This window comes from Anopheles funestus, chromosome 3RL (assembly GCF_943734845.2).
Source record: "Anopheles funestus chromosome 3RL, idAnoFuneDA-416_04, whole genome shotgun sequence".
Lineage (NCBI taxonomy): Eukaryota > Metazoa > Arthropoda > Insecta > Diptera > Culicidae > Anopheles > Anopheles funestus.
In genome coordinates, this window is record NC_064599.1 from 44041589 (window position 1) to 44052429 (window position 10841).

General features: G+C 37.7%; 2 protein-coding genes across 2 annotated transcripts; both read right to left on the reverse strand.

Annotated features, from left to right (window-relative positions):
- Positions 1-1901: 1901 nt before the first annotated feature.
- On the reverse strand, positions 1902-5849 carry LOC125769414 (uncharacterized). Its single transcript, XM_049438133.1, has 2 exons — positions 4305-5849; positions 1902-3358 (listed from the first exon to the last, which is right to left on the reverse strand). Exons 1-2 carry the CDS (start codon positions 5331-5333, stop codon positions 3197-3199), a joined length of 1191 nt encoding a protein of 396 aa, XP_049294090.1. The 5' UTR covers positions 5334-5849; the 3' UTR covers positions 1902-3196.
- Positions 5850-6407: 558 nt separating this feature from the next.
- LOC125768705 (pyruvate dehydrogenase phosphatase regulatory subunit, mitochondrial) lies at positions 6408-10340 on the reverse strand. The gene is made up of 8 exons (XM_049436738.1): positions 9715-10340; positions 8973-9654; positions 8819-8912; positions 7904-8459; positions 7470-7677; positions 7125-7394; positions 6847-7047; positions 6408-6784 (listed from the first exon to the last, which is right to left on the reverse strand). Exons 1-8 carry the CDS (start codon positions 10239-10241, stop codon positions 6545-6547), a joined length of 2778 nt encoding a protein of 925 aa, XP_049292695.1. The 5' UTR covers positions 10242-10340; the 3' UTR covers positions 6408-6544.
- Between the last annotated feature and the right edge of the window lie 501 nt (positions 10341-10841).

Consider the following 10841-nt stretch of genomic DNA (forward strand, 5'->3'; position numbering starts at 1 on the left):
ACAAGAAATGTTTGTCTTCTTAGCACAGAAACTCAACCAAATTAGAAAGCGCGAATGGAGCTCTCCTGTCATGGGCTAGTCACGTCATGAATAAGACATCGGACAAACGTATAGTAAAAAAAATATTCTAAAACTATGGACAGATATGCCTTAGTAGGTCTAAGTTGTGACGCTATATCACCAACTATAACACAAGTTATAATAAAACAAAAAAAAAATATATCGCCCGTTCTCGTTTTCTAATTTTCAAAGGTTTTCCCTCATATTGATTTTTTAATTATTCATCCCTATGGATTGACCCTACAATATTAGCCAGATTTAGCCGGCAATTTTGCTCAATGATTTAGTTACCTGGGACTTGAGTATCTCATAGCAGAATAGTTGCGTAGTTGAATGTGAGTGAACATTTGTCATTGTTTGTGTTATAATAATCATTGTAGTTTTACGATAAAATACAATGAAACGATTGCAATTGCTTTAATGTAATACAATTATGCTTCAATCACATGTTCTATTAACGATCCGATTAGGGTAATTGGCAATGACTATTCAATTAAAAGTTTGAATTGAATAGTTCAGAATGTTTCTACTTTCCGAGGCAACCACAACGTACCATTCAGTATACGATTACATATGGAAAGTGCAACATGGGTCTGCGGGTCCTTAAAATAGTGCAATATTGCGCATTACCGTACATACCTGTCGAATTGTCTTTTTGTGACAACAAATATCGATTCACTCAAACAGTAACTCGAATAACAGTAACATTCGTTTCCGCTGTACTGGTGTTTCTGTCAGGAGTACCACCTTTATTAGCTGTAATCTACGATCTTAATAGTTTGGACCTGACCAAATGGATATCACTGCTGGAGCTGTTGCTTGAGTGGTGCTGTGCTCTCTTAGCATATTTCGTATTGTTGCATCATCGTGCGCCGACAATGAAGTTATTGAACAAAACAATCGACATTAGTGAAAGAATCCTGTCGGAAAATGAAGCTCATACGAACTTTGCACGAACTGTAGCGAGTCGATGGCTAATCAGACTGGCAATAATCGTATTGTTTCAGCTTCTGCTTGCCTCGATCGTAACCGATGCAATTCCTGAACAATGGTTGATCGATCCGTTGCACTCGGTGAGCTACAGATTTTCCTTTTTTTATTCATCGTTCATACTTTGCACGTTTGTTCGTGCGCTGGAACTTTACATGCTATCTGTTGACCATGTCAAGCGCAGTTTGTACCAAAATCTAAGTAGCAAAATGTTGAAACTGAATCAGCGTCATGACTATGATCGAGTCATTCAAATAGTTCGAGACGATGCCGAATTGAATTGCTTAGTTGTTGCAACCATCGACCTGCAGAATGCGGTCATAGCGTTTGTGTTGTTTTATCACTTTTTTGGAACGGTTTCCGATGTTCGTATGTTTTGATTGTTGATTGAAATATTTGCGTGAATGCCATGGATGTAAAACCAAACGTGTAATTTAAATGATTTGACAGAGTTATGAGCTGTTCGTTGGATTGAAGGAGGTACACGATGCAATACGTCACAGCCATGCACTGGAGGGAACAATATTGCTTCACAGCAGCCTGAAGCTGTTACTTCGTTGTACCAACATCCATTCCATGATTTATGGATTTAACAAATTTCATCAAAGGGTATGAATAGTTTCCTTTAAAGAATACAAGGCTAATTCGAATATTGAAATATTGCCAAAAGAAAGTGGCGTATACTTTATAGCTGAACATTTACTATTATTATTTATAGCAAATTCACTTTGCCAGCAGTATCTGTCAGAGCATCCCATCAGCAGATCAGACTGGGGTCAACTATGGTAGATTGGTAATATGTATATTACATTTTTCACAAGATCTTGCAGCATACTTGAAGATTTTTATTTAATTTTATATTTACACGCAATGATAGCACGAAATAGTGACAATGCATATGATGCCCAAAATCTCATCGATTGATATTTCGCATGTGATATCGTTGAATAATTCTCTTTTATTTAAGGTTAGTAGAAGTGGCACGTAACGAACTTGATGGATAACTAACTTGATGTATAACGGTCAATAAATGCTAATGCTTATTTTTAAACTGTTACAGATAGTGGGATCGACGCTAGGCTTTATCGTACTACTAATGCAAATAAAATTATCGGAGTAGCTGTAAAATAGTTTGCTGTTGCTTTGAGTATAGTTACCAATTTTTGGATATCTACAATAGTATATGTTAATAAGGTCATCTCTCTTTTGACGAGTCAAAGTGCATTAACTTGTTAAATAGCTTAATGAAATTCAAAAAAAGTATACTAATAAACTGATCGGATATTCAATATACTATTAATATCGGAAAGCATACTCACTTCATTTAACCTCGATCGTTCTCGCTGTAAAGGTATTGACTGAAGTTTAATTTAAATATGCAAGAAATGATTGTTATAAGCACGATTCCTTCAATAATAGCTAATAAACAATGTGGATTTTTTTTTCGTATGATAAATATCGAGAATCTCCCAACCCTAGGCAAGATCACAATTCCTGCTTTTGTAGGAACTAGAAAATCCTGCAAGAATTTTAGCTTTATTTTTATGATTGACAATGCCGTAAATAATAATGTTTACGATGTGCCTTCACTTTAAATTTTCAATCATATATTCCTGCAGCATAATCAGAATGCTTCGGATGTTTTTCGAACATACCGACTGTATGTTTATCCTCAATGTGTTGTTTGGAGATATTGTATTTAATTTACAGCACTTGAATTAAAACGATTAAATATGAGCATGTCGAAGCAATAATCTGGAACGGCAAATACAATGCGGGAGATGTACAATACCTGAAGTCAACGTAAACTGGTGTCAAATGCTTACCGTCATAACGAGACTACGGTCTAAATCGAAGTATCCGTACAAATTTGTTTCATCACGGATTCTGTTCACAATCAAAGACAATGTTGTAATCTATACAAATTGGAAAAGAAAATTAAATCACGGTTTATCTCTGTTCTATCTGCGGCAAATGCTTACACATTTATCCAATTCCTTGGAGTCATATGTTTTATGTATTATGTTTCTATCCTTACGATGGGCGGCTGCAGATAAACGTCCCAAAACGGTTACTGTATGATCGTCGAGCTAAGAGTTTATACCAGACGTCACTGTATCGTTACAAAATGCTCTGGATAATTTATTTAACTTACTTTTCGATTGAAATCTGCCGCTATATCAACGAGAAACATAATCTGTCCTGCACTGGCAATGGCTGATAGCATGGGTAATAGCGTTTGACCGATTTGATTAATGTTCACCGAATCGCTCGTTGTACGCGACATTTGCCGATAGCACAAAAACAGCTAGTGGAATTGTAGTTATGGATAAAAAATGTAGGAACGGGTAAATAAAAATGAATGTTTTAGTATGAACCTTGTTTTATTAATCTTTACAGTTATTTGTTTGTAATTTCGGTAATGCCTCAATAATTACAAAGCAACTACAATTTTTTAATGAACGTATCGTGTTTTGAATGATGTAAAAATGAAATGAAATAAGATGTAAAAAGACACAACGACGTACAACGGAAACAGTATAAGATATTTTAATGGAGATTGTGAAAATAATAAGAGAAGTATTGATTTTTTTAGTATAATAAATTGATCTTTCGCAATGTAACAAAACAGAATAACTTACAAGGCGGCTGAGACGGATTCAATTACACAATGGCCTTAAAATATATATAAAATTATTTTAATACCATTACACTAAGGTAAGATTGTTGCATAATGACCTAATAGACAAATTTCTGTCCTGTAAATTGTGACAAAGTCTTTCTTCTTTTTCAAATTAAATGTTTTTTAAGAAAAGGAAACAATTATATAAGATATGATCCAAAGCTTTCGGTTTATTTCAAGATAAAGAAATTTGCGCTTGAGGTTAAAACATATTCCAGTTTTTGTTTAGATTACTCCAAACATCGAAAAAATTTACCATCAGTTTAAACAGATTAAACATGCATTGTCGTTGTTCTTTCTGTAAAATGAAATCTATTTCGTACCTACAAATTGTCACACAAATTTGTTAAACGAATGAAAATGGCGCACACTTAAACTATAAATTATAAAAAAGGATAAAGTTGCCCTATCAAAAGCAAGATATGCAAATAAGCAAATATATGAACAAACTAGTAATCAGCAAAAATGTTAAATAAAACCAACAGTGTTAGCAACACAAAATGCAATTAAAAAGTTTAGCTTTAATTGTTATAAAAGTAAAAAAGTATGATTATGTTTGCCTGCATCTTACCTGCATTGTGAAGAGTACGAAATGCATTCCAATAATATGTAACAACATTGGAGCATAAAACTGTATCATATCTACCGTAAATTGACCGATTTCATCGAACTGTATAATTAGATTGCGTAAATAACTACGCTTATTATTTGTATTACACGATAAACTGTTATTGATTCCTTGCATGTACTGTGCTTGCACCGCATTAGCTTCATGATTAACTCTCTTCATATAATCGTTGACTGAAATGCAATGGACCAAACAATCAAGGGACAAATTTAAGGCGCTTAATCTGCGGGCCAATAATGAAAAATTAATGCCCATTTCGATTGACACCAGCAGGCAGACGATGGCCGGAAGCATGGATACCATCGATGAAATTAATTTGCCAACATGATAATCCCTGGTATCACCGTCGTGTTTTATGTGACTGAAGGGCTTGAGATTTACCCACAGAACCCCCAAGGCCATCACTTCAAACACCTGCTTGGTGGCTAGCCGCCCGTATTGCTCCCAGCCACTACCTCCTTCCCATTGGTCATCCCGACTGTTTTGCTGACTGTGGTAGATAGTTTTGAAATTGCGATTCAGGCTCCGAATCATCGCTCGATTATTCCAGCGGTAAAGATAAATGCAAACGGTCACTAGCAGCGGCAATGCGAATCCACCGATCACTTCCATGCGGAGCGCCCGCTTTGATTTAGCACAGTTCTGGTTGTGGCAATTGGACGATGCAATTATGTCATTTGTCAAAGCCATTTCATCAGACCAATGCCAATAAGTGCCGAAACCGACGCATGACGATAGTAGCACGACCATCATCGTAAAAAGCCCACGGGCAGTACCTTCGGTTGCAGTTGCGAAATTGGAAATTCTTCTCCATCGTTCCCCGATGCGAAGAGACCTTCCCTCCTTGTTGCAGCCACGGTTCGATGATGAAGCTGGCTCGGCAAAAATAACTGGCTGTACACCGACTAGAACTCGCAGTGTTGATGCCACCAGGAAAGCATTTGCCTTCCACCATTTGTGTGTCCATGCCATGGGGCTTGCTAGAGGAATCGTACTGAAATGGTAATCTGCATGCTTGTTGCTTTAACCCTATGGGGACAGCTGTCCTGTTTGGATACCTCACTCGAGCTTTTGCGAGTGGTCCAATGACAAGGGGATTAGGTTGATTGTGAGAATTGAACGTTTAATTCATAATAGAGCCGTCAATCAAAACCGCAGGTAGCATTGCCTTTCGCTTTGAGTTCGGTGATGGTAATTATAGCAGAAGCGGACATGTTAATGGAATGCGTTAAGGACATTGAGGTACGGATTTCAGCTGATGGAATCGTGGAAATGATTAGGGTAAAACACTTCAACGTATTATAAATGCATATTAATTCATGCTGGTGATTTCCGTACATGAAGCAAAAATTATTACTGGCAGAACTTGATTCGATTTATTAACTTATCCATCTTCCTTGCACTCATGTGAGAAGAAGCATAAGCTTCTAAAGCTTCCAGTTAAATGTTGAAAATTTCACTTCATATCGGAAGGATCAGATTGAATCTGTTGAAAAATTGAACAAGAACCATTATTTACTGAAATATTCACTTTTAATCCATCATATCATTGAAGGCATGTGCATCATATATTGGGGCATGTGTAGTGCACCAATTAAGCCAACGCTATCAAGCAACTTCAGTTCCAATAGATCCAACAAACGGGCTCTTGTGTCAATGTTACTCACACTCGTTAAACAGCAACTACATAGAAAGACAACATTCCATTATCCTCAAAACATGTCCCAGAAATGATATTTTTCAGTCCTTTGCCATCGTTAGAATATCTATTTCGATAACTGCTCAGCTAGTTCGTATTCAGAAATATAGTTCGAGGCATCCACTGATTAATAATGAAGAGTCATAGTGTAGACTTCGAATAATTCTGGTAATAATTCTTTAAAATTTGAATTTTTTACAATTCATTCATGGCTGTTTATTTGCAAGTGTTTTATAAGCTGTTCGATGAATAACGTCTAACATTTAAAGGAAAATTAATCTTGATCAGTGCTACAATAAAGCTAAATTAGGATGGATTCGATTCGAAAATAATATCTGGGAATACAATTTAAAATGGCATAAATAAAACCCTTTATTTCAACACTACTCAGTAACAATCAAAACGTTATTTTACACTAAAATTCATTAGTATTCGAACAAAGAAAAAATGCTCAACAATAAAACATAATTCGTCTGGCAAATGACTACTTATTCGGCCGATACGCCAAAAGGTTCGACTCGTCCGCTTTATCGCGCGTAGCTTTATACGCTTCCCGTTCCTGATCAGGGTACTTGGTGGGTAAGTTGGGAGAGTGTAGGTTAGCTTTTGCGGGATAACGAATACCGGCTATTTCCACCTCGTAATCTCCACTTAACACATAATCATTCGTTACTGGAAGCGCCCGTCCATTTGGTTGTAAGTGTTTAACGAAACCAAGGCAGATCTGTGGCGTACGAAAGAATATTAATATTATACCATTTTCCATATGAACTGTTCGTCATGTACCTGTTTTTTGAATGTGAATCCATAGGCTGTGGTGGTTGTTTGTCCACAGTATAGACCATCGCGATATATCGGCTCACCACCCCAGCTCCACAGATCGAGATCTGGATCGTGATCGTTGATCAGCAATTGTATGTACATCCGTTCCACGCCTTTATCTCTTTGTTGCAGCAACGCTTCTTTTCCGATAAAATCAACATTTTTCTATAAAGATACAGAGATGAAAAGATATGTTTGCACAGTGCCACTTGTTCATTCACACATAATATTAATGTACTTACATCAAACTTAACGCGCCACATTCGTCCACATTCTAATGGAGTAGTGAATGTGTCCAAATCCTGACCCCAAAATGCAAAAAACTTTTCTACACGTAGTGTTCTCATAGCGTAGTAGCCACAGTGCCGTATTCCATACTTTTGACCTGCTTCCATGAGCTTCGTGTACACGTGTAATGCAAATTCGTTGGGTATGTACAGCACGTAACCGAGCTCTCCGGTGTGCGTCAGGTTCAATGCCCTAATTCCATTTGCCAGACCAACATCTAACTCCTATTAGAAGAAAAGATACCCATTATCGATTAAGTTATACGTATAAACAAACTTGTTAAAATTTGAATAACCAACCTTGCAAGTGAAAAACGGAAAACTTTTGGGCGATAAGTCTGTATCCGTGAGCTCAGAAAGCATGATGCGTGTGAATGGTCCCATGATACATATTGCGGTGTACATCGACGTAACATCTGACACACTGACCCGTCCGCCAGGAGGCAGATGTCGTTCAATCCAAGCTTTGCATCGTGCTTGTTGTACCGTCGGTGCAATCATCATGTAACTGATTGGGAGTAAAGAACATATTTTAATTGAATCGGGTTGCAACACACTATGTGCGAATAATCGTGTGAGGCAAGGAATTTTTGCTCTTTACAAAGCACATATAAAATTTACAATGCATAGACTAATCAATCATCAACAGTTTTACATTTAATAACGTATTACCAATTTAAATTGAACGAAAATGAATGATTTACATATTTGATAGACATATGTAAAATACTTACTGGTTCTCCGACAATCGTGCTAATGAACAATCGTTCTCATAGCCACCGTGACGGTTGTGCATACCAGTGTGAATTATTGATCCAACCGGTTGATCCACATCGTTCGAACACAGATACTGCAACAAATCGACCACTTCATTTCCTTTGGACCATAGATCGATCTTTGTAAACGTGCTGTAATCACTCATTCCGATCCTTTCACGGCAATTTTCGTACTCGCTCTGTACATGGTCGAACCAATGAGGTTTACCGAAGCCATTGGTCGTGGCAATACGAAATTTTGGACTGCCCTTTTCATCGGTAGCATTTTTCTTATCAAACCACGCCGGTCGTTCGTAGCCCATCACCTGACTGAAGACAGCTCCGGCTTCTTTTAGTGCCGGAAAAATTGGCGACATTCGTAGGTTACGGCCGGTTCGAAATTCATGAAAGGGATAGTTGAGATCGTAATGCAATCCAGGAACCTCGCGGACACGATCACGTAGGAACTTTCGATTGTTATGCAAGCCCAAAAACCGGGATATATCAAGCTCGTGTAGATCTACCGTCGAATAACCTGAAACCAAGCAGGGGTTTATATTTTATTACTGAAATCAGTACCAATATTACTTTGCATAATATTTCAATCATTAACTATAAAACACATAACAATACGACCAGGCCGTTCTACATGAATAAAAAAATATGAAACACACTTTTTCATTTTGAGAAAATCTTTACACGACGTATATAAAAAAAATATTATAATATTGAACATGAACATATTATACATGTTCATGAAATGTATGTTATACACGACATGAAAAATATAGACAAAATATTTCTGTTTCAATAAATTTAGACTATTCAAAAGAAGGTTATCAAACCTTTCGATTAACATACTTGCAACCATTAAATTCATACTCATATAATCACCTTGCGTTATTATATCTGCTATTGCACGACCTACACCACCAGCGGCAGACATGCCAACAGTTTTCATACCAGCAGCTACCAGGTAATTTTGTATCTGTAAACAATGAACATATTAACGTGCGTACACGCATTTTACGAAAAAACAATCACAAACCTCTGGAGCTTCACCAATAATCCACTTACAGTCCGGTGAAAAAGCTTCCGGACAGTTGGAAAGCCTTTCTAATGCCACATCTTTTAGTGACGGGCAACGACGCAAGAGCTCCTCTAGCAAGGGATGAAAATGATCCCAATCTGGTAGAAGTTTTCGTTCAGCCGTTGAAATAGGTATTTCGCCATCTTCATACGCAGGTTTGGCCTTTGCCTCAAAACCACCGGCCAGAAGACAGCCGTCATTTTCACGGAAGTAAATATGTCCGTCCAAGTCACGCACAACGGGAAATTTTTCACCAAGCTCCGGTATTGGTTTGGTATGAAGATAGTAATGTTCAGCCGCATGCAGTGGTACTTTGACGTATGGTTCAGACATTTGTCCTACTTGTCGGGCCCAGAATCCAGCACAATTCACAAAGTACACACATTCCACCGTTCCTTTACTCGTTTCGACAGCTTTAATTCGTCCATCTTTTTGTATTACTCTAGTGACTGAACAGTTTTCCGCAACCGTAAGGCCTTTTTCTAGAGATTCTTGTACCAAACTGTGACAAAATGCATTAGGATTTCCGACACCATCGTTGGGAATCCATAGTCCACCTACTACATCGCCAATGTCTATTAATGGACATAGTTCTTTGCATTTTTCTGGTGTTACAATTTCACACTCTACATTCCAAGCCCTTAAATGGAAAAATAACATTTCATTATGCCACTCATCATTTTTGTCAAGTTCTACTTACACGCTTTGCGATTTCATACGACGGAACATCGTCATGCGGTCGCGTGTACGTGCTAGATTTAACGATCCCGTTTGTTTCCATCCTGTTGGAAGACCTTTGGCATGTAAATCCCGTATTAATTCCAGTGAAGTTTGAGCAAGCAGCACTTGGGAATGGGTCGGTTTTAACTCGCCAAGTAATCCGCTAAAATGTAACGGGTTGCCTTCACCAATTCGTCCCCTTTCAATCAGAACCGTGTGCTGGCCCCATCCTCTTTGTGCTAATTGATGCGCTACTGCAGCACCCATGATACCACCTCCACAAATGACAACTCGTGCATCTTTCGGTGGGGTGTTACTGAATTCCGAGGGCAGGCCATCCTCCCAACGGTCCGCGCCGACAATCGTTGAATAGAGGCAGTTCGCAGTTTTTGAAGACGCGACAGGATGAAAATTAGCTAACTTTTCCACATGGTTGGTATCGGATAATAGTTTTAGGCGATTAAAACCCCGAGATAGACAACCGGCTGTTAATATAGAAGATAACATTGATCATTGGTTTGGACTTTAAATGAATTCACTGGAAAAATCGCAGCACAATAAATAAATACAGATTCTTTTTTTTCTGTGTGCAGAACTGTCAACAGAGCATATGTTCGTTGACAGCAGATAAAAACAACAAAGATGTGTTTATAGCCATCGGGTTAAAACTAAACATGTGCCGCACAGAGACAGTTGATATGTTACAGAAATTTGAATTGTACGTTGAAAATAATTAAAAAGGTTTGGCAAATGAATAAAACACACCATTTATGATGAAATTACTTTTTTTTTGTTTGCATTACAAATCTGTCCCAATCTGTTCTGTTTCATTTTAAAATGTAAACTTCTTAATTGTATTACACGAGCTGTTTGTGTGTCATCTGTGCAGTGGGATATTCTTAATGTTTCTCAATTACATATCTATACTGTTGTTGTTGTACTTGACCTGCTTTTGTCGTCGCCACGGAAGGATTTATTGAAAATAAAATATCGTTTTTCGTAATTTAAAAAATTAAAAAAATTAAATCAAACTAGGACGTCCTGGTGGTGCATTTGATAAACGGCCCCAGTCCACACGGCAGGACCGGGTTCAAATCCCATTCGGAC

Coding starts and splice junctions, on each gene's coding strand:
- LOC125769414 (XM_049438133.1), bottom strand. CDS start 5,333: ATGGCATGGACACACAAATGGTGGAAGGCAAATGCTTTCCTGGTGGCA. Junction 3,359..4,304: donor TCGTACTCTTCACAATGCAG/GTAAGATGCAGG, acceptor CAATTCCACTAG/CTGTTTTTGTGCTATCGGCA.
- LOC125768705 (XM_049436738.1), bottom strand. CDS start 10,241: ATGTTATCTTCTATATTAACAGCCGGTTGTCTATCTCGGGGTTTTAAT. Junction 9,655..9,714: donor CGTATGAAATCGCAAAGCGT/GTAAGTAGAACT, acceptor TTTCCATTTAAG/GGCTTGGAATGTAGAGTGTG. Junction 7,678..7,903: donor GCACGATTGTCGGAGAACCA/GTAAGTATTTTA, acceptor ACTCCCAATCAG/TTACATGATGATTGCACCGA.